The sequence below is a fragment of the Emys orbicularis genome, chromosome 12 (assembly GCF_028017835.1).
Source record: "Emys orbicularis isolate rEmyOrb1 chromosome 12, rEmyOrb1.hap1, whole genome shotgun sequence".
Classification (NCBI taxonomy): domain Eukaryota; kingdom Metazoa; phylum Chordata; order Testudines; family Emydidae; genus Emys; species Emys orbicularis.
In genome coordinates this window covers 46,015,151-46,032,436 of record NC_088694.1, presented here as the reverse complement: position 1 = coordinate 46,032,436, position 17,286 = coordinate 46,015,151, and the positions used below count along the sequence as shown (strand labels likewise).

Below are 17,286 nucleotides of genomic sequence, written 5' to 3'. Positions count from 1 at the left end.
ATCAAATCCAATGGGAAAGGAGGAGGATTCACCAGGGTAACCAGCTCCCCAGAGCAGGGGAGGTTCCTCCATCTCCAGGTGGCATCAGATCCAGCCTTACTGGAAGAGGCGTTCATCAAACACCAATGACCGGGTTCAGTCCAGGGGAGCTGGGCAAGGTTCTCCAGCTGGGGTCACTCAGGAGGGCACGAACATCTATGGATCCAGGTATCCAGGGGCAGAACAGACCAGGGGGAATCTGCCCTGTGCGGCTGGGAGGCCTCAGTGCTGGCTCCGTCCCAGCCAGGGGCAGGAAGGATGCACCATTATCCATGGCCACAGCCAACGGCAGGGAGGGCACCAGTGCAGGAAGGAAGCCCCCCCCCCCCCCGCCCCTGATGCTGGCGTTTCCTCTTGGGGAATCTCCACCCCTGACTCATCGCTGATGGGGAATTTCTTGGTAACTGGGTACATGACCCTGCACTTCCCGGGTCACCTCTTCCCAGGGTCCCCCCTCCACCACCCGCTCAATATAAACCCCGGGACTGAGACACCCACCAGTCCCAGCCCCTGGGTTTGTACCAAGGATGTTGCTGCTGCTGCTGCTCTCCACGGCCTTTCTCCCGTTCGCTGCGGCCTTTCTCCTGCCCCCGAGGCTTCACACTGGTGAGTGGAGCTGAGTGACTGGTTGATTTCCCAGCCCCGGGGGGCTCCCGGTGAGAGTGGGCCTGAGCAAATAGCTGAGTTTTTGGTTCAGGGGCTGAAATATAAAATCTGGGGAGAAATTGGGTTCAACCCAAAAAATGATTTTATTTGGTTTTTCTCACTGAAAAAGTTGATCCAGAACCAATTGTTTTTTTCTTTTTCATTTGCTTTCAGGTGCTTACTTCAATCCCAACAACATTTGGGGGGGTGTTTTTTTCATTTGCTTTCAGGTGCTTACTTCAATCCCAACAACATTTGGGGGGTGTTTTTTTCATTTGATTTCAGGCTGCTTTAGGGGTTTTTGTCCCCACTGTTTTAAAAAATGATTCAGTCCATTTCTCAATGAAACAACATTTCAAAACAAAAAGGTTTTGTTTCCCAGTGCCCAGAACTAAAGTTGCCAACTTTTTCCAGAAAAAAAATTCCTTTTTTTGTAGCGAAAATAAATCCTCAGAATTCCACAGGAAATGGCAGGTTCTTTTGACGCCCCAAAGTTTCATTTTTTGGCAAATTTGCCAATTGCTTAGAAAACTTTGCCCGGTTCTAGTGGTGAGATCAGGGAGATCGGGGAGACTGGGGCCCATGGGCAGCGCAGCCCACACTAGGGGCAGGGGTGAGAATTAGCCGTCAGGCTCAGGCAGGTGTCAGGAGAGGGGACAATGGGGCCGGGGAGTGCTAGGGAATCCCTGGCCTAGTTCTCTGAGTGGGGAGATGGCCAGGGGGTGGCCCCACAGGCAGATGAATGGATGGCTGTGTACGGGATAAGGGTTGGATGGATGGATACACAGGTCCACATGGGAATATGTGGATTACAGTGCATATATGTTTGGGTAGAGAGCAGGCTGGGGAGATGATCCAGGGGGAGGCTGGGCTGGGGGAATGGGGGACGGGGGACAAGGGGCTGATCCAGGCCAGCAGGGGGTGGGGCTGAGGGATTAGGGTCTAGGTTGCACTGGGCTCTTGGTCCCACACTCCAGACTCCCTTTTGAACCCCTCCCTGTCTCTCTCCAGATCGGGTCATCAGGGGCCAGGAAGCCCCGCTTGGCTCCAGACCCTACATGGCCTACGTGCAAATCGGGTCAACGGGAAGCTGCGGAGGGTTCCTGATCCGGGAGGACGTGGTGGTGTCAGCGGCTCATTGTAACTGCAACCTGGGGTAAGAAACATGCCATCCCCCACCCGAGCCAGCCGTTCCCCGGCCCTGGGGCTGGATCGGGGCCGGCGCCCCTAGAGGAGAAAGGCCCTGTCCGATTCCCCATCCACCAAGCCAGCCAGTCCCCCACCCTGGGGCGGGATCAGAGCTGGAAATATGTTGCCCCAAAGACTAGATGTTTATGGGATGTGAAAATTACAAATTTCCCTGGGTGCCTGTTTGATTTTAAAGCAAACCCATCAAACTAGGATGGTGAATATCCCAGCTGCCATTTGTATTCAAACCCCTGTGATTGAGTCACTTCACTCAGTTGAAATGTAACTTCTTCTCAGGTCTTTCCCTTTGGCCGTCACTTCACAAACCCAGACACTTGGCTGCTCTTAACCGATCAAGAAATCCCCTAATTGCCTATGGGGATATGAGCCCTACTGAACAGAACAACCTTGTAAGCAATGAGCATAGATCAGCGCTGGGACTCAGCTGTTGTACCAGAGACTGATCCAATCCCCAGGGTTTCCTGCTACATTCACTTACGATCATCAGCCATCAATTCTTTCATGTCTCTAGCACGTTTCTCACACTGTCATTAATACTCCAAGCGCTAAAGTTGCCCTTTGCCTTAAGGCGCTCTGTGAATGTGGTCCCTGCTAGTTCTAGTTTGGAGGGGGGGCACTAGTTTAAAGCATCAAAAGCAGTCGCCTCAAGTTATTGTTGGAGGTTGTCGTAGGCTGTTGACTTCGACTGACGATGGAGAAACCGGCATAGAGCCTGGCTTAGTTAAAATCCAAGTTATGGTTCCTTGAGGTCTCTCTAGGCCGAGAGCAGAGACAACAGGGGAACACCCAGACAGAGATTAAAGAAAGATGAAGAGATTCAGTCTCTGCCATGAAGTCTCACAAGGGAAGGGGCTGTGCAGAGGTGCTGGGCTAAGCATCCGGGAACCCTTCTGGACTTCAGCATCTTCTCTGATGCACTCAGGAAGCTCTTTCATCCCACATAATGACCTCTCTCTCCATGATCATCTGCAGATCTGGGCTTATTCCTACTTCCATCCATACCCAGTAGATGGCGACAGTGCATAAAATATTGTTTGATCCTTTTCTTCTTTGTATGTTTCATTCACTCCAGCAAGATTATTTCTGTGTCTGCCCAGCCTAGGCATCTGGGATTCCCCCGCTTTAAGAAATTTCTTTTAATATTTCAAAGTTACACCCAGGTAAGGTCCTTAGACCTTCCCATGGGTATTTTCCTTCTTCTGCCATATGCAGTTCAATAATTCAGAGATCCCAAGATCGTTGTGATCATCTTGTGTGACCTCCTGTATAAGACAGGCCAGAGAACGTCCCCCAAATAATTCCTTTTGATCTACAGCAGTTCTTTAAAAAATCCAATCTTGTTTAAAAATTGTCAGTGATGGAGAATCCATGATGACCTTTTAAATTCTCCCAATGGTGAGTTACAGTCCCTGTTAATAATTCATACCAGAAACAATCATTGAGTAAGAAAAACAAACAGAATCCTTTATAGTCCCTCTGACTAAGAACCAATTGATCTTGAGTTTCTCAGTATAAGGCAGGATTTCCAATCTTCTGACCCTTCTCGTGGCTCTTCTCTGACCCCTCCCCAATTTATCTACCTCCTTTTGGAATCATGGACACAAGAACTGGACAATGGGTCACCCTGCATAGGAGAACAGTCCGTCGGTCAGTCTTTAGAGGTCTCTTTAGCCAACCAGAGGGGAGAAGGAGGAAATCCATCCACATACAGGTGAATAAGAGGGTCTCTGTGTTACTCAGTAGCACAACTATAGATAGAAATTTGCACAGGCCAGGTGCAGGGTTGGTGCCCCTATTCGAGGGGCTGTGACGGCCCGACCCCACTGTCCAAAGGGCACTAACGCCCCCGTATTCTCCCCTTGGCTTTTCCAGCAACACCTTTGTCTACCTGGGAGTCCAAGACTTCATGAAGCCAGGACAGAACGGGCAACGGATTCGCGCCCGTCGCTGGGTTCAGCACCCCGACTTCAACAATGAGAACTTTGACAATGACATCATGCTGCTGAAGGTACTGCCACCAGTGACCTCATTCTGCTAGGGTACCACCCCCATCCCATCAGCTGGCCCCCAGTGACCTCACACTGCTGCAGGCACCACCCCCAACACATTGCCCTGCCCCCAGTGATCTCACACTGCTGCAAGTACCGCCCCATCCCATAACCCCGCCCTCAGTGACCTCACACTGCTGCAGGCACTGCCCCATCCCATTGCCCTGCCCCCAGTGACCTCACACTGCTAGGGTACCCCCCCATCCCATCACCCCACCCCCAGTGTCCTCACACTGCTGCAGGAAGCACCCCCATCCCATCACCCTTCCCCCAGTGACCCCACACTCACTCCCTGGATTCACATCCATGCCCATGCCTGGTGGTGCTGCCCCTTGCCAGCGCCAATACCGGCGCTGATCCGGGTCCAATCTCTCTGTCTCTTGCCCATGGCAGCTGTGGCACAACGCGGAGCTGACCAAGTGGGTGGGGCTTGTCCCCCTGCCAGAGGCCGATCACCACGTCAGCCCAGACTCCAAGTGCAGCGTGGCCGGGTGGGGTCAGACTGGAGTGAACACCGCCACCGACAGGCTGCATGAGGCGGAGCAGGAGGTGGTGTTGGACAGCCTGTGCAGAGAACGGTACTGGCATTACAACCCCACCACCATGCTGTGCGCCGGCAGCCCTCACGCCAATAAATCAGCATTCCAGGTAAATATCCTCCCGCCCAGAGCCACTAGGGTACAGCAAGATGCTCCAGGGGAAGGAGCTGGTGGAAAACAGTATGGCCATGCCCCTCCCATGCTCCACTTCCCCAAGAGGGGAGCCCATGGTGCATCATGGGAGATGCAGCCCAGCCAGGGAGACCAGCACCTAGGACATCTCCAGAGAGGTATCTCCAGTGTTAGTGCCCGTGTACAAGGTGCTGGTGGAAACGGGCTGAAATTTAACGTGAGTTCATGCACATAGGGACAAGAAACAAGAAAATTGATGCTCTGAGCTGGGGGCTCATGAGCTGGAAGCAACAGAGGGGAAGGGAGACCTGGGTGTGTCTGTCAATCGCAGGTTGACTATGGGCCACCAGTGGGCCAAGGCCAGGAGAAAGGCCCATGCGATCCTGGGATGGAGCAGCCGAGGTGTCTCCAGTAGAGAAGGAGGGTTTAATGCCAGAGGAGAAGGCTCTGGGCAGAGCTCAGCTGGAATCCGGTGCAGAGTTCTGGGCAGCCCTCTCCCAGAAAGAGGAATCTCAGCTGGAGCAGGTGCCGAGAAGGGCTGGTGGACAATCGGGGGAATGGAGAGACGGTCTCATAAGAGGGGAGTAAAATACTGGGCTAGGTTAGCCTAAAACACAGGCTGAACAGGGTTTGATTGCTCTATAAATATATCAGGGGGGGGGACACCAGGGAGGGAGGTGAGCTGTTGAAGCCAAAGGACAAATCAAATGGGAATAAATGGGGCAGGGATCAATGGAGGCTGGAGGTGAGGAGAAGGTTTCTAACCATCAGAGGTGGGAGGTTTTGGAACAACCTCCAAAGGAAGCAGTTAGGGAGGGAAGGGGAATAACCTAACAAGGATGCAGATGGAGCTTGATAAGTTTATGGATGGGATGATACAATGGGGCTACCTGGGACAGCAAGAACTGGACTCCATGACCCAGTACGACCCTTCCAATCCTGTGTTCCCATAATGGCATGAGGCCCCTGAAATACAACTCCCATGATGCACCATGACTAGACGTTTTGAGGCTTTGATTTTTTAAAAATGTACCAGGGAAAATGTTAATAAAAAATGGGAACCCCCCACCCATCACCACCACATTTTATGACCGTCTCTACTCTTCACCTTCACTGGAGGGTCTACTGGTGAACTCAGCCCTGAGGCAACCCAACAGACAGGACCCTGGGTGAAATCCTAGCCCCATAGAAGTGGATGGGAGCTTTGCTGTTGATGTCCATAGGGCCAGGATGGCACTGGGGCTGAGGGAGAATCAGTGTTCCCATCTCACAGGAAATGGCAACATTCCAATCTTTGTTTCTGAAGAAAAGTTGAGATTTCAACATTTTTGGCAGAACAGAAATTCCAAAAGCAGGTTTGACTCAGAAATGTCGAAATGTTTCATTACAACATTTTAAATGAAAATGAAACATGCTGAGATGTGAACAGATTGAAACGTTTCTTTCCATGCAGGGGTGAAAGTAATTTCAATATTGTAGGAACTGCCTTTTCCACGGTTACATCATTCTGCCCATCTCTAGATTTCTCTCTCTGCCCACCCATCTAGAGGACTGTTCTCCGTGGTGGAAAGAGCTGGGCGTTCAGCTGCAGAGAACAATTGTCCCATACGCAATCTGAGATCTCCAGAGGACAGGCCGGGCTGGGTAATGTCAGTCACTGATGTTATTCTCCTTATTGGCAGGGCGATTCCGGCGGGCCCCTGGTGTGCAACGGGGTGGTCCAGGGCATAGTCTCCAATGGAGATCCAGATGGGCACCCACCAAGCGTATACACGAGAATCTCCAAATTCATCCCCTGGATCAACGAAACTCTGCAGAAGCTGAGTTAAAGGAGATGCTCCCCTGTAAAGGGCCAATGTTGCCATACTGGCAATGTGCCTGTGTGGAACCCCGAGATTCTTTAGATGAGAGTATTTTTTTCTAGTGGTAGAGAAATGCTATGAATGGCTCAGTCCTGAAATCCTTTTGTGGCTAGAAATACCCCATCGATGTTTGAAATTTTGTTATATTGTCTCCCCAAGTGTCTAATCAATGTTTGGGACCCTGCGGGTGTTCCGGTTGGAAGCAGAAATTGATGGAGTCTGATATTTCCTTTGCTGTGAGCTATTTATTTGCAAGGAATATCCAAAGTCCTTTTTCCCTGAACACAGTTGCAATCAAACAGCAGCAGACAGCAACTCTGTTCGCTGTCCCAAGCCTGCATCTTCAGCAGTCTCTGTGCCCAAAAAGCTTCTTCTCTTAGCTGTCTCTCAGGGCCATATTCCTGTGCTTATAGGTTGTTTCTGCCTGGCTTATTACTTTGCATCTGACTTGCTTCTGTTCCCAGGTCTCTCTGTTTGTGTTGTGTCTGTCCGATCCAAATGCCCCATTACCCCCAGAACAATATTTGGTGAAAACCTTTCCTCCTGAGTCGTTAGAATTCCCCCATGTTTACGGGGTTTTACTTCAGCCGAGGGGATTCTGGAGCAAGGGTAGAGTTTTTTCTGTTGAATTTTATAGACCTTTTACAAATGCTGATCATTTTTATACCTAATCCATTCTTCAGGAGTTTTCCATCATCAAAATGCCTAGCTGCAGTGTGTCATTGGCTGGCTTAAAAACTTTCTTTCATCCAACCAGAGAGCAGGAATGGGGCCATGTGGCTTAGGTGACCAACCTATCACCACGAAGCGTGGCTAGTCGAATTAAACAGCCCATGACAAGAGAACATTGAAACGATTGTGTGAAAAAAATTAAAATTTCGAATGTTTTGTTTCGCGCATTTTGAGCTGGACCTGATTTTTATTTGTTTTCAGTGTTTCCTTTTCTTTTTTCCTCTCCCCACCCCATAAATATTTAACTATTTATTATATGTTACCTGATACTGACTGGAGGTTGGGAAAACCAAACTCCTGGGAACCTGGAAAGCATCACTGAGAGACTTTGGGACAAAATGAAGTTTTTTGTATTTCCAAATATTTGGAAACTATTGAAAACGGATGCTTGTTTGAGGGGAAAAAAGCCATTTTTGAATAAAAACAGTCTTGTTTGAACAATTCGCGCTGCCTTTTTCATCACTGGCCTGTAGATTGGACTTTGTGTGTGCAAGTGAACCAGGGTTCGGTTAGGATAATGGGGCAGGATGCAGGGAAGCTGGGTTGAGCCATCAACAAAATTGGTGCTAAATATGAACATCTAGGCCCAGATCCTCAGAAGTGTTTAGGCACAAAACTCCCATTGGAAATCATCAGGAGGGTAAATATCTTTGTGGATCTGGGCCCCTATGTCTTCCTATCAGCAGATTTCCAAGCACTTTACAAAGGCAGTTGGGATCATTAGCCCCAGATGGGGAAACTGAGGCACGGAGTGGGGCTATGACTTGTCCAAGGTCACCCAGCAGCAGAGCTGGGAACAGAACCCAGGCATCCTGAGGTGCAGGCCTGTAGTCCCACTACTAGGCCACACTGCTGCCCCCCAACTCACAGCACCTCAGTCAGAAGTTCTAGGACCCACAGCCTCCCCAAACCCCTCTGCCACACTGCTTGTAAATTTCACTTCCTGTCTTGTATACTCTGGAATCAGTACAGGTCTGATACGAACGTGTCCAGCACTGAGTTCCCTGCTGACCCGTGTCGTCTGGGGCAGGCGCTGGCTTCATCCAGGCAGGGCAGGTCTCTGGTTACAGGTTGTGGGGCTGTAACACCTATAGGGCTGGAATTATTCCCACCCCACCCTGACACCCAAATCCAGTAGCTGAAGAGCAGATACAGATGGAATTGATCTGTGTGTCTCCACACTCCCCTTCGTCTGGCTCTCTCTGTCTGGTAGCAGGGGCAGTGCTGGCCAGTGCTCCCCAGGACCTGGTGATGCCATGTTGCTGATCCCTGTCTGGCTAAAGGCCAGATTTGTCTGAGCCAGAGGCATGAGAGAGATTCCCAGAGCTGCCCTCAGATGCCCTGGGTCCCTCCACCCCGACCCGCTGCAATAAGAAAGTCACGTTCCTTCAATAGATTCGTCCATTCCAAGGCTGGAAGGGACCACGGTGCTCATCGTGTCTAATCCCTGCATAGCCCCAGCCCTGGGACAGCCCTGAGCTAATCCCGGCTTGAACTAGAGCAGAGCTGTTAGAGAAACCTCCCGGCTTGAGTTACACATCACCAGGAATGGAGAATCCAGCCCAGCCCTTGGCAGCAGCGTCTCCGAGCCTGACACTGGCCCAGGCACCAAAGGGATTTGAATGGCCAATTCCCAGGCAACGTCATTCAGATCCTCTGGGCTGGGTGCTCCGGCCCGCACTGTATGCAGGGTGGGGGCAGAGGAGATGGTCTGATGGTTCCCGCTGGCCGTCACCTCTCCAGCTTTATGAACAGCTCAGCATCCATGTGATAGAAACCTTCCACCTTCACGGTGTTTCCTTCTCTGTATTCAGGGCAATTCCTGTTAAACAGAGTCTGTCTCCGGCCATGTAACAAACACCGTGGGGTTCTCCCACCGTTTGGGAGGGGAGACCCCTAACCCCTGAGAGTTACACTGTGGGTTATTGCACTGCTACGCCCCACTGACCCCAGCTGGCATCTGGCCCATTGACTCCAATCTGGCCCCATTGACCCCAGTGGGACTACGGCCCATTCACACCCACTCAGGGTCTGGCCCATTGACTCCTAGAGCTGTGCACATCTGGGGCCCAGCACACCCTGGTGAGCGTGCACATCTGGAGCCCAGCACTCACTTTTGTTGCCATGCTTCCCTCTCCTGGGGGCTCCGCATCCCCCTCTGAGGCCACCTCCACCACCAGGGCCGGGCCAGGCCGGCCTGTGCATCTCCCGCTGACGAATTTCCCCTCCCCCCGGTGTCACGCCTCCACAGGATCTCTGCTGTGCTCTGGCTTTCCAACCGCTGATCAGCGTATCCCTGTCACTGTGCCAGCCACCCAGGGGTGCCACATTGCCTTCAGAATGGGCCCTGGGGACCGAGCCCCTGGGCTCCAGCCCCCCTGCTTCACACCATGAGCTCTGCTCAGTGACGCCAACTGAGAGAGACTCCTGCTCAAAGGTGTCTACACTCCCCAGGGACCCGTGCACCTCAGCTGGGATTGGCAGTGACACTCAGCCAACTTTTCCAAAGAGAGCCGGGTTAACTGGTTCCTTGGACTGAACCCAGATTGGGGACGTCCTCGGCTTGGCCTGGAGAAGCCCAGGGTTTAGGCATAGTCCATCTGGCCCCGCTAGTGCAAGGAGCCAGCCAAGCTGAGCGCAGCCCAGTTCTTCTCCCTCTCCCCGTCCTTGTTTCTTTGTCTGTCCCAGGGGACAGCCCCCACGTCTCTGCAAAGGCCGGTTCTCTTCCCAGCCCCCCAGCACATCTGGGCCATTGTCCTCCTGCTGAGCCCTCCTGCATGGCCTGTCGGGATTTCCCATTGTGACTTCCCATTGGCTTTCCAGCTCTTCCAATGATCTGGGTTGGGTTCAGCCAGTTGTTAATGACCCATTCATGCCACCTCCAGATGGTGAGATGTCCCAGCACCTTGTGGCTTCTGCTCTATCCCAAAAGCAGCCTTTTAACCCTTTAACAGCCATGCCCAGCAATGCAAAGCGCAGAGGGGAAACTGAGGCATGACCAGGCATAATAAAAACATGACTAATAGTTCCACATCACACCCAGCTCCCAGCTTGTCCTGCAGGGCATGTGGCTGAGGCCGAGTTAATGCTGCCCTTCGTGAGCCTTCATGTGTGGGGGAGGGGAATGGAAAGGCAGGGGGATAAAATTGGGTCCTGCCTTTTAAAATTGGTGGCAAGGAGTCAGGCAGGAGAGGCGCTATGGATGGTGCACGGCAAATGCTGTACAGAGACTGGGACCCAGGTGTCCGGGACAGCAGTGCAGGGCACTCACCCCTAGGGGGCTCCCTGAGTTAGCATACGCTGGGAGGCAGAGACTGGGCGATGGGATGGGACCCAGGTATCTGGGACAGCAGTGCAGGGCACTCACTCCTAGGGGCCCCAGAGCTACCATTCCCTGAGAGGCAGAGACGGGGCCATGGGATGGTATCCAGGCATCCAGGACAGCAGTGCAGGACACTCACCCTCAGGGGGCACCAAAATACAGACAGACAATGGTCCCCCAAAGAGTCTCTTCTCATGTAGGATTTTATTATATGGGGGGAGTAAGAATCTTGGCTTTTATTCAAGCACCAGCTGGGCTTGGCACCACCATTCTGGGTGGGGGGGGACTTCTTCGTAGTCAGAACTCCCCAAACCCAATTCTGCACCCTTCAACGAAGGTACGCAGGGCTTTCAGCGTGGGACCCTGGGCTGCTGAAAGCCCTCATTGTTTTCTTGATCCAGGAGACGTATGCGGAGACCCTGGTGAACACCCTCGGGGGGGATCCGTCGTTTTTGCCGAAGGAGACGATGCCCTGGGCCGTCCTGTCACACACCAGGGGGCCCCCAGAGTCGCCCTGAGAAATCAAAGCAGGTAGAGGGTGAATATGAACTCATTCACCTATCCTTTTTGAACTGTTCTATAGCAGGGATTGTAGTCCCCCACTGCCCCACCTGGCTAGATAGATAGATAGATAGATAGATAGATAGATAGATAGATAGATAGATAGATAGATAGATAGATAGATAGATAGATAGATAGATAGATAGAGTATGGGGATGGACAGACAGACAGATCCCAGTCTCAGTATTGCCCATTGAAGGTCACCCTAACTTATCCGCTAACTCCCTTGACCTCCTGGGGAAGCTCCCAGCCCAGCTGCCCCCCAGGGACTGGGCGTTTACCGAGAACGAGGCCTTGTCCTCGTCAGGGTCCCCCACACACATCATCCACGAGGGCTTATAGTAGCGTTGGAGCAGCCTGTCCTCCTGGCAGGTCTCGTCTGACATCACCTCTAACTCCACCTCATGGAGGATGTTGCTGGTTAGCATAGTGTCGAGGCTGGTCCTGCCCCATCCTGCCACGCTGCACACGGACCCTGGTTCCATGGTGCGGCCAGCCTGGGGCAGCGGGATGGTGCCCACGGCATCGGTCAGCTCCGCAGGCTCCGCCAGCTGCAATGGGGGGAGGGCAGAGGGGTCAGCGCACTGCCCGGATGGGAGCCAGGCCAGGGTGGGTGCTGGGGGCTGCGGGGGCAGGTACCTGCAGCAGCATCAGGTCATTCTCGATGCTCGTCTTATTGTATCCGGGATGGGGAATTTTCCGCCGCACAGAGACTCGTTGCTGGGTCTCCTCGTCCCGACGGACATTGTGGGCTCCAAGGAGCACGGTGATGTCCCTGGAAGCCAGATGGAGATTGGGCGAAAACTGGAGGTGCTCGGAGGCAGTGCTAACCCCTGCGTGGTGTGAGGGAGCGCCGTGCTGCAGTGGGTAGGACAGGGGGCTCAGTGGGGGTGCCCTGCTGCAGGGAGTGGGGCGGGGGCTCAGTATGGGGTTGCTCCCCCATAACAATTGTAATCTGTCTCTTTCTCTTACTCTTAGGTCACCCATGTCGGTCGGGGTCTGGGCAGCGCCTGGCACAATGGGGGCCCTGATCTCGGTCAGCTCCTTAAGTTTCCTACATTCCAAGGGCAGGAGGGACCATGCGATTGTCTAGTCTGGCCCCCTGGAGAACACAGGCCAGAGACCTGCCCCCAAATGCCACCATGATGCAGATACTAAATAACGACGTAACTGATATCAAACAAATTAAATGAATTGTAATGTATTAAATTAGGAATATGAATGATCCAGTTATTGGTCTGTAGGTCGTTAGCATTCTGTTTGCCTTTCACACAGAAAAACATTAAAGTAACGGGGGGGGGGGGGCTGCCCAGCTGGATCCCTGCACAGCCCAATGGACGCTGCATGGCTGGATCTCTGCACAGCTGGGGGTGCTGCACTGCTAAATCCCTGAACATCTCAGGGTGCTGCACGGTTGGATCCCTGCACAGCTGGGTACCGGGTTCAGGGAGACACTGGAGCGCAGAGACAGGTTCTTACCCATCGGCGCAGTGGGCGGCTGTCAGCACAAAATCCTCCCGCACCAGGAACCCCCCACACGGCTCTTCACCCTTGCAGGTTTTTCTCTTGAGGTAGGCCATGTAGGGGCGGGAATGCGGCTTAGCTACCCGGCCCCCGATGATCTCCCCTGCAACCCCGGGGAGAGATGAGGTGAGGGATTAGAGCAGGCACTGATGGAACACCCCAGCAGAAGCAGCTTTGTCACCCCCAGTGCTGACAACCCCACTCCCCAGCTGGCCCAGCTGCCCAGCCCTCTCCTGGCACCCATCAGGACTGAGGTCCATTGGATGCAGACCCAGCAGCTGCTGTCCAGCTCTGCCTTGATCCAGATGTTGAGAACACCACCACCCTCCCCAGGCCCATTCACTCCAGTGGGTCCCTAGACACCAACCACAGCTCCCCCATTCCTCAGACCCCCCCATTTGCCCCCAAAGCCCCAGGGGGCCCGATCCCAGCTGTACTCACCAGCCTGAGCCCCGGCGGGCAGGAGAAAGGCCATGGGGAGCAGAAGCAAGATCTGGAGCTCCATGTTCAGAGTCAGTGCAGGGATGGTGCATTTGCCTCAGGCCTGGGGGCTTTATAGATTCAGCTGGGGGAAGATGGAAGGGAGGAAACCTCAGGGTCGGCCACACACTCATCTGAATGTGGGGCTCATGAGTCTCAGTTTCCAGCCACACCAACCACATGGGCTGGGGGGGGGACAGGCCTTGCATCAACCCAGCAGCTGGGTCCCAGCACAGCTGGATGGATGATGCACCACTGGACAGAGAAGACCCCCATGGGGATGGGTCTATCAGGATCCAGGGCTTCTCCGGGTGCTGGCTCACAGCTGGGCATATCTGGGGCTCTTGCTCACCTGGACCCACCCTCGCTCAGCTCCCTGCCTGTGTCTCTGTGGCGTCTGTGGCTGACATTGACTGATCTCAGTGGCGGGTGAGAACATGGCCCTTTGATCTTTCTCACAGTGGCCCAGCCGAGAGCAGGCTGGGGTTGGGCAGACCAGCCCTCGGCCACGATAACCCCAACCGTAGCGGGAGGGTTTCATGCGAAGGGGATGTGGCAGGCTCTGTGACACGCTACAGCTGGGAGCTATAACTGTGCAGCAGCAGAGGGGTAATGACACAGCAGAGCCAGGAATAGAACCCAGGAGTCCTGGCTCCTAGCCCCCTGCTGTAACCACTAGACCAGATACTGTATGCAATTAATATTAGCAAGGGGGAAGGAACACATGCCAAAATAGGGTAAGAACAGGTTAAAGAATATCTAGATAAGTTAGATGTATTCAACTTAGCAGTGCCTGATGAAATTCCTCCTAGGGTACTTAAGGAACTAGCTGAAGCAATCTCAGAACCATTAGCAATTATCTTCAAGAACCTCTGGAGGACAGGTGAGGTCCCAAAGGATTGGAGAAGAGCAAACATAGTACTTATCTTTTAAAAGAAGAACAAAGAGGACCCAGGGAATTATAGACCAGTCAGCCTAACTTTGATACGTGTGTAAGCAGGGTCTGAATGAGCTCAGCCCTGACAGCTAGCTGGGGGGTGAGATTTCAGGAGCAAAGTGTATGTACATGAACACACCTACTTTGCCTACGTATCCGGCAGACAGAAGCTGTGTTGCTCAAAGTGATCAATTTTGGCTGGTGTTGGGTTTCAAATCACTTTAGTACTGAATGCAGGGGTAGTGAAATGTTGTTATCAGTTTTCAGAGTAGCAGCCGTGTTAGTCTGTATCCGCAAAAATAACAGGAGTACTTGTGGCACCTTAGAGACTAACAAATTTATTAGAGCATAAGCTTTCGTGGGCTACAACCCACTTCTTCGGATGCATATGATATGCATCCGAAGAAGTGGGTTGTAGCCCACGAAAGCTTATGCTCTAATAAATTTGTTAGTCTCTAAGGTGCCACAAGTACTCCTGTTATTTTTGTTGTTATCAGTGTTATTATCTTTATTCTATGAGGAAAGGGAGCAGAACTGTGCTTAGCCTGCCCTGATTGAGGGGGTCACCCTCAGCTGAAAGGAACTCGCTAAGCCAGAGGCTCTAATGCCAGACCCCTGTGAAAGTCAGAAGGGGTGGGGACAGGGTCCCTGCCAGGAGATGTGGCTTCTGCCTAAGGGTCCCTGGTCTGATTTAACCTGTTCCTCCCCACTCTTCAAAGCTAGAGCTAAAAAGGCTCCATTTGCAGTCTTTTGTTTTGTTAAGTGCTCACTAGAGCTGAAATCACTTGTGGTGGGGCAGCGTTTCTGCCCAGCTTGCTTCAGGTTCCTCCATTAAGAGCTGACAATCACTAAGTGTTGGGTAGAACCTCAACAACTGAGCAGCAGAGGTCACAGCAGAGAGGCAAGGGGCAGCAGAAGGTGACCGGTGAGCAGGCGGCTGGTGGGAGCGGCGAGCAAGCAGCCAGTGAAGGTGGATGGTGGGAACTGTTGAGGCAGGCAGCAGAGTGGAACGCTGTATGGCAGGGCAGGCAGCAGAGTGGAACGCTGTATGGCAGGGCAGGCAGCGGAGTGGAACGCTGTATGGCAGGGCAGGCAGCGGAGTGGAACGCTGTATGGCAGGGCAGGCAGCGGAGTGGAACGCTGTATGGCAGGGCAGGCAGCGGAGTGGAACGCTGTATGGCAGGGCAGGCAGCGGAGTGGAACGCTGTATGGCAGGGCAGGCAGCGGAGTGGAACGCTGTATGGCAGGGCAGGCAGCGGAGTGGAACGCTGTATGGCAGGGCAGGCAGCGGAGTGGAACGCTGTATGGCAGGGCAGGCAGCGGAGTGGAACGCTGTATGGCAGGGCAGGCAGCGGAGTGGAAAGCTGTATGGCAGGGCAGGCAGCGGAGTGGAACGCTGTATGGCAGGGCAGGCAGCGGAGTGGAACGCTGTATGGCAGGGCAGGCAGCGGAGTGGAACGCTGTATGGCAGGGCAGGCAGCGGAGTGGAAAGCTGTATAGCAGGGCAGGCAGCGGAGTGGAAAGCTGTATGGCAGGGCAGGCAGCGGAGTGGAACGCTGTATGGCAGGGCAGGCAGCGGAGTGGAACGCTGTATGGCAGGGCAGGCAGCGGAGTGGAACGCTGTATGGCAGGGCAGGCAGCGGAGTGGAACGCTGTATGGCAGGGCAGGCAGCGGAGTGGAACACTGTATGGCAGGGCAGGCAGCGGAGTGGAACGCTGTATGGCAGGGCAGGCAGCGGAGTGGAACGCTGTATGGCAGGGCAGGCAGCAGAGTGGAAAGCTGTATGGCAGGGCAGGCAGCGGAGTGGAACGCTGTATGGCAGGGCAGGCAGCGGAGTGGAACGCTGTATGGCAGGGCAGGCAGCGGAGTGGAACGCTGTATGGCAGGGCAGGCAGCGGAGTGGAACGCTGTATGGCAGGGCAGGCAGCGGAGTGGAACGCTAGATGGCAGGGTGGGCAGCGGAGTGGAACGCTGTATGGCAGGGCGGGCAGCGGAGTGGAACGCTGTATGGCAGGGCAGGCAGCAGAGTGGAAAGCTGTATGGCAGGGCAGGCAGCGGAGTGGAAAGCTGTATGGCAGGCAGAGGAGTGGAAAGCTGTATGGCAGGCAGCGGAGTGGAAAGCTGTATGGCAGGGCAGGCAGCGGAGTGGAACGCTGTATGGCAGGGCGGGCAGCGGAGTGGAACGCTGTATGGCAGGGCGGGCAGCGGAGTGGAACGCTGTATGGCAGGGCGGGCAGCGGAGTGGAACGCTGTATGGCAGGGCGGGCAGCGGAGTGGAACGCTGTATGGCAGGGCAGGCAGCAGAGTGGAAAGCTGTATGGCAGGGCAGGCAGCGGAGTGGAACGCTGTATGGCAGGGCAGGCAGCGGAGTGGAAAGCTGTATGGCAGGGCGGGCAGCGGAGTGGAACGCTGTATGGCAGGGCGGGCAGCGGAGTGGAACGCTGTATGGCAGGGCGGGCAGCGGAGTGGAAAGCTGTATGGCAGGGCAGGCAGCGGAGTGGAACGCTGTATGGCAGGGCAGGCAGCAGAGTGGAACGCTGTATGGCAGGGCAGGCAGCGGAGTGGAACGCTGTATGGCAGGGCGGGCAGCGGAGTGGAACGCTGTATGGCAGGGCGGGCAGCGGAGTGGAACGCTGTATGGCAGGGCGGGCAGCGGAGTGGAACGCTGTATGGCAGGGCGGGCAGCGGAGTGGAACGCTGTATGGCAGGGCGGGCAGCGGAGTGGAAAGCTGTATGGCAGGGCGGGCAGCGGAGTGGAACGCTGTATGGCAGGGCGGGCAGCGGAGTGGAACGCTGTATGGCAGGGCAGGCAGCGGAGTGGAAAGCTGTATGGCAGGGCAGGCAGCGGAGTGGAACGCTGTATGGCAGGGCAGGCAGCGGAGTGGAACGCTGTATGGCAGGGCAGGCAGCGGAGTGGAACGCTGTATGGCAGGGCAGGCAGCGGAGTGGAAAGCTGTATGGCAGGGCAGGCAGCGGAGTGGAATGCTGTATGGCAGGGCAGGCAGCGGAGTGGAACGCTGTATGGCAGGGCAGGCAGCGGAGTGGAAAGCTGTATGGCAGGGCAGGCAGCGGAGTGGAACGCTGTATGGCAGGGCAGGCAGCAGAGTGGAACGCTGTATGGCAGGGCAGGCAGCGGAGTGGAAAGCTGTATGGCAGGCAGCGGAGTGGAATGCTGTATGGCAGGGCAGGCAGCGGAGTGGAACGCTGTATGGCAGGGCGGGCAGCGGAGTGGAACGCTGTATGGCAGGGCAGGCA

At 54.4% G+C, this 17,286-nt stretch overlaps 1 protein-coding gene and 1 pseudogene across 1 annotated transcript; one reads left to right on the top strand and one right to left on the bottom strand.

Annotated features, from left to right (window-relative positions):
- The first annotated feature begins 451 nt into the window (after positions 1–451).
- LOC135887000 (duodenase-1-like) lies at positions 452–6,441 on the top strand (annotated as a pseudogene).
- Positions 6,442–10,856: 4,415 nt separating this feature from the next.
- LOC135886335 (duodenase-1-like) lies at positions 10,857–13,124 on the bottom strand. Its single transcript, XM_065414136.1, has 5 exons — positions 13,055–13,124; positions 12,569–12,716; positions 11,729–11,864; positions 11,371–11,640; positions 10,857–11,042 (listed from the first exon to the last, which is right to left on the bottom strand). The coding sequence occupies exons 1-5, from the start codon at positions 13,116–13,118 to the stop codon at positions 10,857–10,859; spliced, it is 804 nt and encodes a 267-aa protein (XP_065270208.1). The 5' UTR covers positions 13,119–13,124.
- Between the last annotated feature and the right edge of the window lie 4,162 nt (positions 13,125–17,286).